Source organism: Pelobates fuscus, chromosome 6, assembly GCF_036172605.1.
Source record: "Pelobates fuscus isolate aPelFus1 chromosome 6, aPelFus1.pri, whole genome shotgun sequence".
In the NCBI taxonomy this organism is placed as follows: domain Eukaryota; kingdom Metazoa; phylum Chordata; class Amphibia; order Anura; family Pelobatidae; genus Pelobates; species Pelobates fuscus.
Genome location: NC_086322.1, coordinates 48,685,089 through 48,703,507, shown reverse-complemented (window position 1 = coordinate 48,703,507; position 18,419 = coordinate 48,685,089). Strand labels below are relative to the sequence as shown.

General features: G+C 41.8%; 1 protein-coding gene across 1 annotated transcript; it reads left to right on the top strand.

The window, feature by feature from the left end:
* Positions 1 to 5,815: 5,815 nt before the first annotated feature.
* TMEM129 (transmembrane protein 129, E3 ubiquitin ligase) lies at positions 5,816 to 11,498 on the top strand. Its single transcript, XM_063457666.1, has 4 exons — positions 5,816 to 6,116; positions 8,547 to 9,021; positions 9,836 to 9,995; positions 10,347 to 11,498. Exons 1-4 carry the CDS (start codon positions 5,912 to 5,914, stop codon positions 10,593 to 10,595), a joined length of 1,089 nt encoding a protein of 362 aa, XP_063313736.1. The 5' UTR covers positions 5,816 to 5,911; the 3' UTR covers positions 10,596 to 11,498.
* The last annotated feature ends 6,921 nt before the right edge of the window (positions 11,499 to 18,419 follow it).

Sequence of the window (18,419 nt, the reverse complement as noted above, 5' to 3'; positions counted from 1 at the left end):
TAATGGGGCCAGAGAGAAAAGAAGCTGTGTGCCAAATACCAATACCCAAGAATAGAAGACAAGTGCGAGAATTCTTGGGGGCAGCAGGCTTCTGTAGGATATGGATTCCCAGTTATGCGATATTGGCGAAACCACTGTATGCATCTATCAAGGGTACAGAACACGACCCCTTCCTATGGACTCAAGAACAGCAAAAGGCATTTGAAGATGTGAAGAAGGCCTTGATGAGTGCCCCAGCATTAGGTCTACCTGATCACACACGACCATTCTACCTGTATGTACACGAGCAAAGAAGAATGGCTGTGGGAGTATTGACACAGTACTTAGGATCATGGCAAAGACCTGTTGCCTTCATGTCTAAGCAACTGGATGCAGTGGCCAGCGGTCTTCCACCTTGTCTAAGAGCCGTAGCTGCAGCCGCCCTGCTGGTAGCTGAAGCCGATAAACTCACTCTGGGCCAAGAACTTTATGTACGAGTCCCACATGCAGTACAGACGTTGTTGGATTACAAAGGCAATCATTGGTTCAGTAACAGCCGTATGACCAAGTATCAAGCAATGTTGTGTGAAAACCCAAGAGTGCATTTAGAGACTGTAAATACCTTAAATCCAGCTACCCTTTTGCCACAACCTACTGAAAGCCAACACGATTGTTTGGAGGTGATGGATGAAGTATTTTCAAGTAGACCAGATCTTCGTGATTTTCCCATCCAGAACCCCGATGTCCAGTATTATACAGACGGCAGTAGTTATGTGAAAGAAGGGATTCGCTATGCAGGATATGCAGTGACAACGATAGACAAGGTGATAGAAGCTCGGCCACTGTCAAAAGGAACATCAGCACAAAAAGCAGAATTGATAGCACTGACACGAGCGTTACAATTGGCTGAAGGTTTAAGAGTAAACATCTACACGGACTCCAAGTATGCGTTTTTAACCACTCATGCCCACGGAGCTTTGTATCAAGAAAGAGGACTATTGAATTCAGAGGGCAAAGAAATCAAGTACGCAGCTGAAATACTACAACTATTGGAAGCAGTATGGGAACCGAAAGAAGTCGGTATTATACATTGTCGAGCGCATCTGAGAGGAGATGGTGATGTAACCAAGGGAAATCGGATGGCAGATAATGCAGCTAAGCGTGCCGCTGAATCAGGAAGACAGGAATATGTGGAACATATAGCTGCTCTTATACCAACTCCACTGTCTCAATGGACTCCAGTTTATACAGCTCAAGAAGAAGAGTGGTTAAAGACTGAACCTGGAAAGTATTTGGAGAACAAATGGTATCAGTTAGAAGATGGAAGAATAGTCATTCCGGCATCACTAGCGGTAGAAATTGTCCAAAACTATCATAATGGGACAGATTCTGGAAGAGACAGTACAGAAGAATCTCTCAGAAAACATTTCTACATACCAAGATTGTCCAACTTAACGCAAGCCATTGTACGAAGATGTGTAACGTGTGCTAAAAATAATGCAAGACAAGGACCAGTAAAGCCACCAGGAGTTCAGTATATGGGGGGACTCCCTATATCCGATCTACAAATTGACTATACAGGCATGCCTAAATCTGGTGGACATCGCTACCTACTAGTAGTTGTGTGCACCTATTCAGGCTGGGTAGAAGCATGTCCTACTCGTACAGAGAAAGCAGGAGAAGTTGTGAGATTCCTGCTATGAGAAATAATACCCCGATATGGACTACCCTGCTCTATAGGATCGGACAATGGTCCAGCTTTTGTTCATCAATGCCTACAACAACTGACTCATATGCTTGGTATAAAGTGGATACTTCATACGGCATATAGACCTCAGAGTTCTGGTAAAGTAGAGAAAATGAATAGAACTATTAAGAACCAGCTGGCAAAGATGTGTCAGGAAACCCAACTTAAGTGGAACGCCCTTTTGCCTATAGCTCTATTGCGAATTCGCAGTACACCTACCAGAAGGATCGGTCTTTCTCCTTTTGAATGCATGTATGGGCGTCCACCTCCCATACTTGGTAACTTGAGGGGGGATTTGAGTCAGTTGGGAGAAGGAATTACCCGGCAGCAGGTTGTAGAATTGGGTAAGACTATGGAGGAGGTACAGAAATGGGTACAAGATAGATTACCTGTGAATATTTATCCCCCTGTTCATAGTTACCACCCAGGAGATCAAGTGTGGATTAAAGAGTGGAATAATGTACCGTTAGGGCCCAAGTGGAGAGGTCCTTATGTTGTTCCTTTGTCTACCCCTACAGCGATAAAAGTGGCCGAAGTGACTCCGTGGATTCATCACTCCAGGGTTAAACCAGCAGCGGTAGATTCTTGGCAAGTTACATCAGATCCAGAGAATCCCTGCAAGATCCGGTTAAAGCGCACGACTCAGTCGGAGTGACGAGGAACCTTGTGGATTACAAATTTTATTGTTTCAGAGATTGGTAAGTGAGTGTTTAGATGGCTATAATAAAGCCTGTCCGCTCACCGACGTGTGATTTAAAAGTCAGGAAAGTCTCGAAGGGACCCCTGTGAAGACTAGCAGAACTCCATTCCCTGCAGCCCTTACACCCTGGAAGCTGAGGTGCCATCGCACGGACGAAGATTGAGGATGCAGCCGACGAAAGATGTGCTAATGATATTGTTTATTTATGTGTCTTTTTATATTCAGGAAGGTAGAGGTACCGACACTCCTAGCTGTGAGGTATGCATTAAGACTACAAGGACAGGTAATCATATTTCCCAGACCCTAATTTGGCATTCGCAATATGAGTGTAAAGGTGATGTGTCTAGGTGTAGATACTTAAATATAGAGTATAGTGTATGCCATTTAGGGGTAGGAGAACCTAGGTGCTTCAGTCCGGAGTATCAACCCCGTACAATTTGGTTGACTCTCAGGAATGGAGATCCTCAGGGGACCCTAATAAACAAAACAGTGTTAGAATTCGTACATTCTTCGGGTGTTCTGCTATTTGATGCATGCAAAGCAATATCAAGTGGTAGAAAGCCGTGGAATGTATGTGGGGATCTTAGATGGGAGAGAACGTATGGGTCTAATGATAAATACATATGTCCCAGTAGTAAAAATAAGTATGTGAGTCCTAGATGCCCAAATAGGGATTATAACTTTTGCCCATATTGGTCTTGTGTGGGGTGGGCAACTTGGGGACAGACAGCAGACAAGGATATGATTGTTACTAAGTTGCCTACCAATCCATACTGTAAGTCTATGGAATGCAATCCAGTCCATATTCTTATAAACAATCCTGACCAATTCTTAGATAGATATGGTAACTTATTTGGGTTTCAAATATACGGGACGGGTTTAGACCCTGGGACAGTATTGTTTATAGGGATAGAGACCGATACGGTGACCTCCCAAACTCATCAGGTATTCCATTCCTTTTATGAAGAGATGAGTGTAGATAATAAGATTCCCCATAACGCTAAAAACCTGTTCATAGATTTAGCTGAGAGTATTGCTGGTAGTCTTAATGTAACCAACTGCTATGTGTGTGGAGGTACTAACATGGGAGACCAATGGCCTTGGGAAGCAAAGGAGGTAATGTCCGGTTCTGAGGCAGTTGAACAATTAATATCCTCACAAGCCGATTATCAGATGAGTGTTAGAGGTAAATCTGAGTGGAGATTAAAAACCTCCATCATAGGTTATGTTTGCATAGCAAGGAAAGGAATGATGTTTAATACTTCTGTAGGAGAGTTAACTTGTCTAGGGCAAAAAGCTTATGATGATGATACAAAGAATACAACTTGGTGGTCGGCTTCAAATGTCTCAGAACCATCTAACCCGTTTGCAAGATATGCCAATTTAAAGGACGTATGGTTTGATTTATCTATCACATCTAGTTGGAAAGCCCCAGCAAATTTGTACTGGATCTGTGGTAAGAAGGCCTATTCGGAGTTGCCACAGGACTGGGAAGGGGCATGTGTGTTGGGTATGCTCAAACCATCCTTCTTCTTGTTACCTATTGAAACAGGTGAGACTTTGGGTGTTAAAGTGTATGATGTGAATCATAGGAAGAAAAGGGGACCCATAGAGATTGGCGCCTGGGAAGATGATGAATGGCCTCCCCAGCGTATTATAGATTATTATGGGCCAGCCACATGGGCAGAGGATGGTACTTTCGGATATAGAACCCCAATTTATATGCTCAACCGCATTATAAGGTTACAGGCGGTGGTTGAGATAATTACTAACGAGACCTCACAAGCGCTCAATCTTCTAGCGAAGCATAATACCAGGATGAGGACAGCAGTGTACCAAAATAGATTAGCCTTGGATTACCTATTGGCAGTAGAGGGAGGTGTATGTGGGAAGTTTAACCTGAGCAATTGCTGTCTTCAAATAGATGACGAAGGGCAAGCAATAGCTGAGCTTACTAGTCATATGGTTAAACTAGCGCATGTGCCTACTCAGGTATGGAAAGGGTATAATCCAAGTAGTTGGTTTGGTAACTGGTATGAGCAGTTTGGAGGGCTTAAGGCATTGGTAGGCGGAGTCATACTGATTTTAATGTTGTGTCTACTCCTGCCATGTCTTATTCCCTTGGTAGTTAGGTCTGTGCAAAGCCTGATAGAATATATAGCAGAAAGGAAGGCTGCAGCACAGATAATGGCCATATATAAATATAAGGCTCTAGATCAGGGAGAACCAATGCAGGAAGAGGTGTGCTGAGAGATTCACATCATAGGAAAGTCTGGTCTGGTTCATGGTAACCTGAGGTGTATGCAAACCAAGGTTAAGTGATGCCTCAAGTAATTGTGAAATATCAAGAGGCATCAAAGGGGGGAATGTGGTGGAATCTCGGTAAAAATTAATTTAGTAGACCGAGATTACCACGTGGCATGCGTACGTGCATATACTGACGTATCGGTCGGTCGGTTGCACGTGGTAAAGATACGATCAGTAGTGTACGGAGCATGTGCAAGAATACCGGATGTAGTATTCCCCTCCTCCATTGTGCTGGACAGGCCATGCGGTCAAGCAGGAAGTTAATTCTTATTTGTTTTGATTGGTTAAGAGAATGTGCGGGTGGAGCTTAATATGGGAGGAGTTATGTGCCTATATAAGGAGCCTGCACTATTGTCCGGGGCTCAGAACTTGTTGTATTTTGGTGACATTAGTCCCTCTGAGTCCCGATCGGTGAACCGAATAAAGAATCTCTTCCTTCCTGAAGAAACCTGTGTCCATCTCTCTGTGCTTGGCTTCCGTCAGTTTCTCCGGTATCAATCGGACCGCACATCCTGGGTTTGAGTCCCCAGCCCTCGCCTCTATCGACGCCCCCCCTGACAGAATTTTGACAGATGGATTTGATGGGCCTATATCTCATTTTGTTAACCAAATTGGAATTGCACATGCCCAGTAGAAGGATATCTTGCACTTTGTGGACCAACGTAGGGAGAGGCGGGTTCCCAACAATTCAAATAAAGAAAGAAAGAAAGACGACTACTAGAGCATAAGGCAGAGTTTATTTGAGGAACTGGTACAACAACATTTTGGCTCACACCCTGAGCCTTACCATAAACTTATTTATACATATATTTCTATAATTCACATTTTTATCAGAAACAATAGAAATACAAATTTCCTTTATTTAATAATTCATTTATTACCACACCAGCATTTACTGAATTCACACATGAAAGGAAGAGGGGGGGGGGGGAAACAGCCCCTTTCCTTTTTTAGGAAACTAATACTGTATTGGGAAAATATCAATGCACTCATAAACTCAGAAAGTGCAGGTTTCTCCTACAACTCCCGGCATGTCCCGCGCTGCAGCGCTGCATTCCGTAGGTGCGGATGTACGTTCATCCTACAACTCCCGGCATGCCCCGCGCCGCAGTGCCAGCTGGCCGGAAGTGTGAGTGTCCCGGTGTCGTTCCTCGTGTTCCCGGTGCCGGTGTGCGGTCATGGAGAGCCCCGAGGTTACCTTCACTCTGGCCTACCTGGTGTTCGCCGTGTGCTTTGTGTTCACCCCCAATGAGTTCCAGTCTATGGGACTGACCGTGCAGAACCTGCTGTCCGGCTGGCTGGGCAGTGAGGACATGTTCTTCATCCACTACCATATCAGGAGGAGCACTGCCACCATGCTGGCACACTGCTTCATCCCACTGGGTGAGTGCACACACCAGCATGGGCACCATGGGCAGCACGGGCCACAGCTCAGCAGGGCACCAGGGGATAGACCTTGTGGCCACCCCTATACCTGTCCTGGGAGTGGACATTGGTAATGGGTGGTGGCATGGCACCTGGACATGGACAGAACTGTCTAAATAATAACTGTCTAAATAATAACTGTCTAAATAATAACTGTCTAAACTGTAACTGTCTAAACTGTAACTGTCTAAACTGTAACTGTCTAAACTGTAACTGTCTAAACTGTAACTGTCTAAACTGTAACTGTCTAAACCGTAACTGTCTAAACCGTAACTGTCTAAACTGTAACTGTCTAAACTGTAACTGTCTAAACCGTAACTGTCTAAACCGTAACTGTCTAAACCGTAACTGTCTAAACCGTAACTGTCTAAACCGTAACTGTCTAAACCGTAACTGTCTAAACAGTAACAGTCTAAACAGTAACAGTCTAAACAGTAACAGTCTAAACAGTAACAGTCTAAACAGTAACAGTCTAAACAGTAACAGTCTAAACAGTAACAGTCTAAACAGTAACAGTCTAAACAGTAACAGTCTAAACAGTAACAGTCTAAACAATAACAGTCTAAACAATAACAGTCTAAACAATAACAGTCTAAACAATAACAGTCTAAACAATAACAGTCTAAACAATAACAGTCTAAACAATAACAGTCTAAACAATAACAGTCTAAACAATAACAGTCTAAACAGTAACTGTCTAAACAGTAACTGTCTAAACAGTAACTGTCTAAACAGTAACTGTCTAAACAGTAACTGTCTAAACAGTAACTGTCTAAATAGTAACTGTCTAAATAGTAACTGTCTAAATATCAACAGTCTAAATAGTAACTGTCTAAACAATAATGGTCTAAATATCAACATTCTAAACAGTAACGGTCTAAATATCAACATTCTAAACAGTAACGGTCTAAATATCAAGTCTAAACAGTAACTGTCTAGCGAGTAGCTGTCTAGCGAGTAGCTGTCTAGCGAGTAGCTGTCCAACGAGTAGCTGTCCAACGAGTAGCTGTCCAGCGAGTAGCTGTCCAGCGAGTAGCTGTCCAGCGAGTAGCTGTCCAACGAGTAGCTGTCCAACGAGTAGCTGTCCAACTAGTAGCTGTCCAACTAGTAGCTGTCCAAACAGTTGCAGTCTAAATAGTAACAGTCTAAGTAACAGGAGCTCAATGTCATTTCTTCACTAGAGCATAGCAAGGCTTTATACTTTTATTTACTGAATGGGAACCAAGAAAGAGTTGGGTACAAAGTGTGGTAAACATATTTGCCCTCTTTAACCTGCTCTATTGAGATTCCAACTTTTTAGTCCTGTAGTTCTTATAGGAATGCTTCCACCCTCATAACATTTAAAAGGGCTATTCCAAGCTCCATTGGTCATTCATTTCACTGGTTTGCAGTGGTCATGGTGCTAAGGAATCTGCTGCGCAAGTCCTCTCCTCAGCCTGCACCCCCTGACATCTGTCGCCTTCTAAAGAGGGGGAGTGATGTCAGTGGAGGAGGATCAGATTGAGCGATCTTTTACTCAGTGCTGGAAAAAGTGAGTTTTTTGGGAGTTTTTTTCTATGGGGAGGACCAGGTTCCTATACTTGACACTCACTGCTAGCAGCAGTTTCTCGCTGTCTCCGTTAGGGTTTGGAGTGCTCATGGTTTTGTGTCCTATCGATTCAAGAGATCTTGATGCCTATGCTGTAGAAGTCTGTAAAAGGGTAGTTCCTATTAAAAATAATTTTGACAGTTTAGTGGTTTATCAAAAGGAAAGTCAAAACGTGAATAATATACTCACTAAATTATCTCATGGCTGCATAGAGCTGCTCAACCTAACCTGCCTGCTGCTGCGATTGCTCTGTGTGAACCTGCAGTAGTAGGTCAGTTAGGTTGGGTAGCAGCTGATCAGATAACTGTACACTGACCATAAATGGCTGTGCAGTTAGATTAAAATATGTGACATTTTCTCGAACATATATATATATTGCACGTCATCATAAATTGCTTTAACTGTAATAAATGTAAAAAAGAAAGACATTTGATGACAGTTGTCCTTTAACCCCATAAGGACACATGACATGTGTAACATGTCATGATTCCCTTTTATTCCAGAAGTTTGGTGGTTAAGGGGTTAATAGCTACTTTGGTGAAAAACAGAAAATCAGATGCTTGTCTAACTGTTCTCTTTCATTTCAATTTCGAGGATTGTCATAGAACCAGAGTCAAAACATTCCTAGACCATACTTCTGATCAATTGACATTTTTTTTTTTTAAGCTACCCGTCATAATGCCAATAAGTAGAAGGGCTTCCATGGGATTGATATAAAACTCAAATTTTTATTAAAATTTTCAAGAGAATTTCCTATTTACCCTGTTGAATCCTTTTGTTTTTGTTTTTTTTTCACACAGGGTACTACATAGGGATGTGTAAAGCTGCTCCCGAACGAGAACTGTACAATTTGTACACAGCCAGTGCCTCTGTGAAGGTGTTGGCTTTTTTTGCCATCATTGTACCCACCATTGCTAGCATCCTTGCTTTCTACTGGTCACGGAAGCTGTGGAGCCACCACCCAATTGCCAAGACTCTTGCCCACTATTCACTTCCTCAGAGCAGCTGGAGAGCCGTGGCGTCTTCAATCAATACAGAGTTCAGAAGAATTGACAAGTTTGCAACAGGGGCTCCTGGAGCCAGAGTGATTGTTACAGACACATGGGTAATGAAAGTGACCACTTATACAGTGCACGTGGCCCAGCAACAAGATATACATTTGACAGTGATTGACACAAGGCTACAGGAACTCCCTTTGGAGTACAGCACCCCAACACAGTTTATCACAATTACAGTAGCCAGTGTTAATCCAAACATTTCAGCTTTTAATATCAGGTAAATACAGTCTGACTTTCAGGTTATCCTTTTCTTCCTTCATCTAAGTGCAGTTATTTTGTTACATTTAAACACTTTTTTTTTTAAAAACAAAACAATATTTTTATAGAGCAGGTACCTGTCCTTTCTACAGGTCCGTTAAATTATTTTAGTGGACTAACTTAGAAAAAGAGATACTTCTCCTTAAATATTATAATAAATTATGTATTATCTTATTTTTATGTTTATATATTTATTTGCCTTCATTCATTTTAAAAGTACCAAGATGTAGTAAACAACAGTAATATTTGTTTATTTTTCTGTGTGTCATTTTAAAATGACAATCTGAACACTATAATCACTGCAGCTTATGGTGTAACCCTGTCCATCTACTTACACCGTTTAAAATTATCTTGTGTACAAATATTCTAAAACAGTAGGTGCTCCTGCTCCACTCCCCAACTTTGATGTGATTTGAGGAATCTTTTGTTTTTGCATTTGGCCACTCAAATATTTGTATCTTAAAGACTGGTGGGTAGTAAAATGATTCCGAACATATTTCAGGTAATCATTTGCCTTAATGCTAATCTCATTAATTGTACGTTGCATTCTTTTGCGTATAGTTTTATATATAATTACTATTATTTTGCCTGTCACTTACTGTTCCATTCCCCCACTGTATAATTGCAAAAAGCTGAACAATATGTTGTGAATATATATCGGCTTATACTATAATAATAATCTTATGCTATAGTGATACGACCACATGACAAAAGAACCTTGTGAGCTGTGATGTCGTTGGTGGTAATGTTCATTGTTGCTCATTCCTTTCCAGGTTGAATTCTTCAGAATATGGGGAATTGAAGGAGAAGGTTCGTGCCCCAATCCGGAACGCAGCAAATGTAGTCATCCATCAGACCCTCAGTGATCTCTTTCTGGAAACATTTAGATCTGAGATTGAAAAAAATGGATTTTACCATCTTCCCAGTGAGCAGGTAAACCATAAACACAATGCCCTTGTCATAAACTAGGGAAGTTGCTGTCACCAGAAACGGGATACTCAGCAATTGATTTTGCCCTCTATTCAAGCTATTGTATATTTAGTCTTATTTACCACTTGAAAGTATGATTTTTATATATGTTCCATAATGCTGTAAATGTAAACCTACCATTGGATTTTATGAAGATTTTACTAAGGAAGCCGTGCCTATATCTAGATCTTTAATTTGTTTTTGGAATGTCATACTAACTTCATGTTAGGTACTGTATCCCCAATGATAAACCTCTCAATCCTGGCCTAAATAATAATGACTGATCATTTATAACGCACGCTTTCATCTTCCTAGGAGCTGGAACCCTGCATAGGCTGCATGCAGACAAATGCCAACATTAAGCTTATGAAGCGCTGTAACGCATTTAATGAAGGCGAGTGCCAACAGTGTTATTGTCGGCCTATGTGGTGCCTGACCTGTATGGGGAAGTGGTTTGCAAGCCGCCAGGATCAGATTCATCCAGAGACTTGGCTCTCCAGCTGTGCGCCATGTCCAACTTGCCGGGCAAAGTTTTGCATCGTAGATGTGTGCAGAACACAGTGATTAAAGGTCTCAGCCCTCCATATCTCAATATTTTAAAATGGTTTGTAGTATAACCAAAAAAGTTTTCTTGTTTTGTTTAATTTTTTTTTTTTTTTTTTTTGCAAAACCTCCAAGTGAATACACGGGCTTAACTTGAACATTTATTTTCCTTAAAGGAAATCTTTAAGTAAAAGCTGATTTTCTACGAGTTTTGTAACATTTTATCCTGAGAGATTTGAGACATACATACGTGTTACTTTTCAAGTTGAACAGGAGGATTAATTTTCCGATTCACTTTTAACTCCTTGTTCTGATATATTTTAAAAGTTCAAATACCATGTGAGAGAAGAAGTGTAATGGAAAAATTGCTTTCCTCTACCTTAGATTTATGAAACTGTATGATGACTTCTATATTCTAAATTATTTAAAAATATGGAAGATTATGTGCTAATGGGTGGGTTTGTTTGTATACGTGTATAATTATGTGTGTTGTGTGTTTTTGTATAGGAGAAACTGGTGTTTAAGAGAGTTCCATTTTACAATATGTAGAAACCTTTGGCTGTAGCAAATATATAATTAATTGAATTACCCACAAGATAAGACCCAACACTTTAAAGAAATGTGATGGTTCGTGTAAACATGGTGTTTTAATGTTAATTCCAAAATAGAGGAGTTGGAATTGATCTCTAACTCTAAAGAGTTTGGCTTTTTACCACCTTGGCCATTTTTCTTTAATTAACCAGGTGACTTTACATCAATTTAACATGTAAACACATAATGTTAAGGGTACTCACCATTCCTGTAACAACTTATTCTCTTTAAGATGAGCATCAAATTCTATCTTTAAATTGTGCTATCAGATTTGCTAGTAACTGTATAGATTGGGAGAAACCCCTGTTTAAAATTAGGCCTTCCTCCCACCTGTCAATGAAGAATTGACTGAAAAGAAAGCGCAGAACAGACCTCCCACAGGCACTCCATCTGCTTTCCAAAAGCAAATACCCTGCAGTTGCAATGGTAACCCCCTAGTCACTGCTAGTGCTGGTTAAGGCAGAGCCGGATTTCCGACATGGCCTCAGGGTGGTAATCGTAGGTAATCAGGGTGGCACGTCTGGTGGGGATGTCCAAGATCTTCCTTACCTGACAGCTCATTCTCATACCGTGGGGGCAGCCATGGTCTGGCCATTGGGAAAATTGGAATGTCAAGGGGTGTGGCTCCCACGGCAATGCTTTAATACATTTGCTACCCAGAAGGAGCTGTCAGTACCATCCGCTTTTCACACTAGGGATCAGTATTCTCCAGCCCAAGGTAAGCCACGGGGAGAGGGGATTAAACTTTAGTTTATTTTATGTTATTAAAAAATGTGTGGTGATGGTTGTGTTTTTTTTTTTAATATATATACTTGCCACTATCTCTCCCCCCCCCCCCCCTCCACACACAAGCAACAGTCCCTATCTACCCCTGCAATCCATGCAACAGTCCTGATCACCCCAAAATATACACTATAACCCCTGTACACGTACATTGCAGCCTTTATTCTCCCTGCACACATATATTACAGCCTCAATTTCCTCTTAATCGCATACTATAGTCTTGATCTCCCAAGCATGCTCTATAGCACCTATCCCACTAAACACACACACATACTGCAATCTCTATCAGCCCCTATTTACATGACACACATACTACACTGCAAACAGCCGCATCCACACTCGCAAGCCCCCAACAGCCTGCATGGGTATGCCTAAAAACACTCTCTCACACCAGCAACCAGATAAGCATAATTTCTCCCACACATGCAGCCCTAGAAGCAGTCTTCCCATGTCCATAACACAACAAGCAACACCACAAGTAGCCTACCCTCACAAATTCAACACAACAAACGGCCACCCCCAAAGCAGCCACCACACACTTACACACTGTCTCCCAGCCGTGACCCACTTACCATTCAACCACCCAGCTAGTCACATTCTCCATTCAACCATATCCCAAACTAGTCACATTCATCCATCCAATCACAAAAACTTTTTGTGTGTGTGTGTGTGTGTATAGAAAGGGGACGTTTTGCGGAAACTGGCCTTGAGGCATGAAGGAAGGTAAATCTTGCACTGGGCTAGGGAGTGTATACCCTGGCATGCTGGTGTCACACCGGAGGTTTGCCCTTCATGGGGGAGCGTCCCCAAGCAGAGCAAATCACAGAGGAGACTGTGCTAAGCGTGGGATGGGTAAACCGGATAAGGGGGTTTCAGTAGAGTAACATCCATGACGCTGATCAGGGGCAAGGTGAGTATATCTTGACATTTTACAGTGAATACATGATGTATCTCTGTGATATATGATGTATTGTGTATTTGGGGCCGGTTTAGGTAATGTTAAAATATGCATGACAGGTTTAGTTTAATTTACCTACATTTTCATTTCACACTAACTGAAAATGTATAATTTTTTTGGAAAAGTAGGGTTAGCTATTTTAATCTTAACCAGTCACAGGTCAATCCCTCCAGAATTTACTTTTTGGTATAGCCAGAAGTCAGGAGGTTTTTGATAATGATTTTTTTTTATTTTTTTTTACACAAATATTGATCTATTCACTTTCAGATGGTCTTTCAATTTCTGTGAATTTCTGCTCTTCTATCATCGAAGGTTATATAATACTATGCACTTTAGAAGATTATTGAACATAATCGATTGGGATAAACATACTTGACAAAAGATTGTTCAAAGTAAATTTACAACACTGTCAATATGTCTCTCATTGCCCTAACAGGCACTGGTGTTAAAGGAGAACAGTCACTTCTGTGGAAATGACAGGTCCTCATTTCTTCACTGGTAAAATTATTGAAACGTATACTAGGGTAATTAGTGCTGAGGAGGTATAAAAAAAATAATCCACATACACTCGGGCATTCCCTGCATAGTGCCATATTGAGAATTTTAGAAAAATAAATTCACAACCACCAGACAGCCTTTTTTTAGCCATTGGATTGTGCAAAAATCACCGCACTGACCATTCCGAATGTCAGTGGCTTACCTGTTAGTTGATATCACTGTGTGTTTTACTGCTTGATGATTTATAGGTTTTTTTTTCTTCTATGTATGTGTTTTTATTAATCAGACCGCATTGTTTATATGTAATTCACAGTTCTTCACGTAAATATGTGGATCAAGTCATGGTCCTCTGTATGATACAAATTAAATGAGTTCAGCAATATCAAGACTTCACGTATGCATTTCAAAGACTACATAATGCTATGTCAGAGGAAGGTTCCAAAACATTTCTTCACCTGGGGTCAATAACTTATTATAGTCTGGTATAGTTTAGTGTACTTAAAGGGACACTACAGTCACCAATACAACTTGAATTCATTTGATAGGTTTTGGACTCCTTAAAATTCGGTTTTGTTTTTTTTGCATGTTTTGCAGAATGCTGCACCATAAGTCTGCTGTTTTCAGCAAGACATTTCCTTATCAAATGTATGTACATTTAGTCACTACCCGTACTAAATTATCTGAACTACAAAGCACACAGGGAGACCTATAGTAAGGATATCATTACCTGTTTAAAGTTTCTCTGACTGTCTGTCTGCAGCCAGGTTGCAAATTAAAAGCCACTCACTCTGTTGTGCTGTTGGGGCTGAGCTGTGTGCACACCTTATGATAACCTCTTAAAGACCAATGACGGAACAATTCCATTCATATACCTATCCACTACACTGGTTTATTTAACATCCACATAGTTTGCCCTTTCTGATGTGAACCATTTAGGTCTCCTATCAAAGATCAATGCTTTCTAGACAGATTTTTTTACTAAATGTCCTATTTTGCCCAAAGGGTTGGTTTAGGGAGCCTGTTCACATATTTATTAGTCTTTCAGACTATCCTACATTCAGAATAAGCATATCTCCCTATCTCTAGGCTCATTGTAGCCTTTTGTTTTTTGAGCATTGTTTGGCCAGGCATAATAAAGCCTTTGAAATTAGTGCCACCTAGTGCTCACTTATGTATATTACACTTTCTGTTCAGGATAGATTTTGGTTTGTGTTCACTGGTAAGGGAGAGGGGGTGTATTTAATTTACTTTTTATTTTAATTGTATTTTAGTTTTTTTGAAGACCAGGTTATTTCCAGGTAGCAATACTTTTATATTGCATCCCTGCTCTAGATAAACAGTTCTCACAAACTATTTAACAAGGCCACTGCTGTACATAACCTATGTGACCCTACCCTCGGCATTGCAAAGGTCAGGCTATATGTTGGGCTGAATTGGCAGTTCTCATATTTCAATGCAATTTCTGGTCAATCCCCTTTATCAGAAAGTTACGACAGGTTCATTCTATTCTAATTGGGATAGGGGTGGCATGGGTAGGGTCTTCCTTGAACTATGCAAACTATGCAAAAATAATTATGCAAGCCAAATCCTTTTTTCTCCCACACAACCGAGAGGCAAATGTTAGAAACATAGAATGTGACGGCAGATAAGAACCATTCGGCCCATCTAGTCTGCCCAATTTTCTAAATACTTTCATTAGTCTCTGGCCTTATCTTATAGTTAGGATAGCCTTATGCCTATCCCACGCATGCTTAAACTCCTTTACTGTGTTAACCTCTACCACTTCAGCTGGAAGGCTATTCCGTGCATCTACTACCCTCTTAGTTAAGTAATACTTTCGGATATTAGTTTTAAACCTTTGCCCCTCTAATTTAAGACTGTCCTCTTGTTGTGGTTTTTCTTCTTTTAAATATGGTCTCCTCTTTATTGTGTTAATTCCCTTTATGTATTTAAATGTTTCTATCATATCCCCCCCCCGTCTCGTCTTTCCTCAAAGCTATAGATGTTAAGATTCTTTAACCTTTCCTGGTAAGTTTTATCCTGCAATCCATGAACCAGTTTAGTAGCCCTTCTCTGAACTCTCTCTAAGGTATCAATATCCTTCTGAAGATATGGTCTCCAGTACTGCGTACAATACTCCAAGTGAGGTCTCACCAGTGTTCTGTACAATAGCATGAGCACTTCACTCTTTCTACTGCCAATACCTCTCCCTATACGACCAAGCATTCTGCTAGCATTTCCTGCTGCTCTATTACATTGTCTGCCTACCTTTAAGTCATCAGAAATAATCACCCCTAAATCCCTTTCCTCAGATGTTGAGGTTAGGAGTCTATCAAATATTCCCTTGGGTTTTTATGTCCAAGATGCATTATCTTGCACTTATCCACATTCATTCTCATACCTTTAAATTCAGAGCCTTCTGCATTTCACTGACTAACTGGGCCAAATCTTTATATACAGGCACACTTGCAAACCTAATATTCGGTAATCCTAATTTATCCCTATGTTGGGCCCCATATCAACTACACATTGCATCCCACTGGTCCTATAATGTGGCTAGAATACTTTGCTGATCTTGTGTTAGAAACGTTGAATTCCATGTTGCCTACTAGCTATAGATTGCTCCTGTCATATACATATCAGCACATACTTCTCAAAATAGCCTGGAATGTGATTGGAAGTGGGACCTGTTAGCTAACCTGATTTAAGCCGTTTAGAACATAGCTAGCTTATCAACTGAGATAGTCAGCTGAACACTTTTAGCCAATGAACAAAGTCCATCACTGCCATTTTATGTAACTGCTTCTTTGTTTAATGTTTTTTTTTTTAAAACCATTTGCAAGCAGTTTGACAAAATAAAGTGAAAAATTAAATGTTAAACCACACTTAAAGGGACACTATAGGCACCCAGACCACTTCAGCTCTTTAAAGTGGCCTTGGTGCACTGTCCCAGGTCTCTTAACCTTGCTATGCTAATTATTGCAGTTTTTAAGAAACTGCAAGTAGTGATGTTCGCAACCGGGCGAACCGCCATAGACTTCAGTGGGCAGGCAAATTTTAAAACCCACAGGGACTCTTTCTGGCCACAATAGTGATGGAAAAGTTGTTTCAAGGGGACTAACACCTGGACTGTGGCATGCCGGAGGGGGATCCATGGCAAAACTCCCATGGAAAACTACACAGTTGATACAAAGTCTGGTTTTAATCCATAAAGTGCATAAATCACCTAACATTCCTAAATCACAATGGAAATGGATTAACACCTTGACATATGGATTGACACCTGTCCTCAGAGACCCTGATACACACTGACACAGAGCAGAATAGCTGTTCCCCCTACATAGGGTCACTTGGCAGATATGGATTGACACCTGTCCTCAGGGACCGTGATACACACTGGGGGGGGGACCTACTGTCCTCCCCCCGCCCCCACCCCTGCCTGGTGGGTGCGGGCCATAAAAATAATGACGGGGGGACCTACTGTCCTCCCCCCCCGGCCCCCACCCCTGCGCGGTGGGTGGGGGCAATAAATCACAATGGGGGGAGGACCTACTGTCCTCCACCCGCCCCCACCCCTGCGCGGTGGGTGGGGGCCATAAAAATAATCCTCCTCCCGGCCCCCACCCCTGCGCGGTGGGTGGGGGTCATAAATCACAATGGGGGGAGTACCTACTGTCCTCCCCCCACACCTGCGTGGTGGGTGGGGGCCATAAATAAAAATTCCCCCCCCCCAATCAAAGGTGACTAGGGGTCCCCAAGCCCCTAGTCACCCACCCCACCACCCCCCAAAAAGTTACCCCCTACCTACCCCCCTCACCCTAAAAAATAGCGAAGGAGGAATAAAATAACTAACCTGTAAAGAAAAATTCAACTTACCATTTGACGTCTTCTTTTTTCTAAAATCTTCTTTTTTCAGCCCCAAAAAAGGCCAAATAAAAAGCCATAAGAACCAACGCAATTAAAAAAAAAATAAAAAAAAACGAGCGCAAAAAAAAATAATCCATCTTCACCCATGGAGGGCTCCGCGCAGACTGAGCTTTGCAGGGCGGGGGAAGGCTTATAAAGCCTTGCCACGCCCTGCAATTAGGCTAAGAACACTCTGATTGGCTGGTTTAAGCCAATCAGAGTGCTCTTTGTCATTTTACACAGCGTGGGAAAATTCCAAAGAACTTTCCCACGCTGTGTAAAATGACACAGAGCATTCTGATTGGTTAGATTCCAAGCCCACCAATCACAGTGCTCTGTGTCATTTTACACAGCGTGGGAAAGTTCTTTGGAATTTTCCCACGCTGTGTAAAATGACAAAGAGAACTCTGATTGGTGGGCTTGGAATCTAACCAATCAGAGTGTTCTGTGTCATTTTACACAGCGTGGGAAAGTTCTTTGGAATTTTCCCACGCTGTGTAAAATGACAAAGAGCACTCTGATTGGCTTAAACCAGCCAATCAGAGTGTTCTTAGCCTAATTGCAGGGCGTGGCAAGGCTTTATAAGCCTTCCCCTTCCCTGCAGAGCTCAGTCTGCACGGAGCCCTCCATGGGCGAAGATGGATTTTTTTTTTTTGCGCTCGTTATTTTTTTTTTTTTTTTTAATTGCGTCGGTTCTTATGGCTTTTTATTTGGCCTTTTTTGGGGCTGAAAAAATAAGATTTTAGAAAAAAGAAGACATCAAATGGTAAGTTGAATTTTTCTTTACAGGTTAGTTATTTTATTCCCCCTCACTATTTTTTAGGGTGAGGGGGGTAGGCAGGGGGTAACTTCTTTTGGGGTGGGGGGGTGGGTGACTAGGTGCTTGGGGACCCCTAGTCACCTTTGATTGGTGTGGGGGGGGATTTATATTTAGAACCCCCACCCACTACTCAGGGGTGGGGGCCAGGGTGGAGGACAGTAGGTCCTCCCCCCATTGTGATTTATGGCCCCCACCCACCGCGCAGGGGTGGGGGAGGACAGTAGGTCCTCCCCCATTGTGATTTATGGCCCCACCCACCGCGCAGGGGTGGGGGCTGGGGGGAGAACAG

What these genes read in the sequence shown, in the direction of transcription:
- TMEM129 (XM_063457666.1), top strand. Translation starts at nt 5,912, where the DNA reads ATGGAGAGCCCCGAGGTTACCTTCACTCTGGCCTACCTGGTGTTCGCC. An exon ending in ACACTGCTTCATCCCACTGG is followed by an intron (nt 6,117 to 8,546) that starts GTGAGTGCACAC and finishes TTTTTCACACAG; the next exon opens with GGTACTACATAGGGATGTGT. An exon ending in ACCATCTTCCCAGTGAGCAG is followed by an intron (nt 9,996 to 10,346) that starts GTAAACCATAAA and finishes TCATCTTCCTAG; the next exon opens with GAGCTGGAACCCTGCATAGG.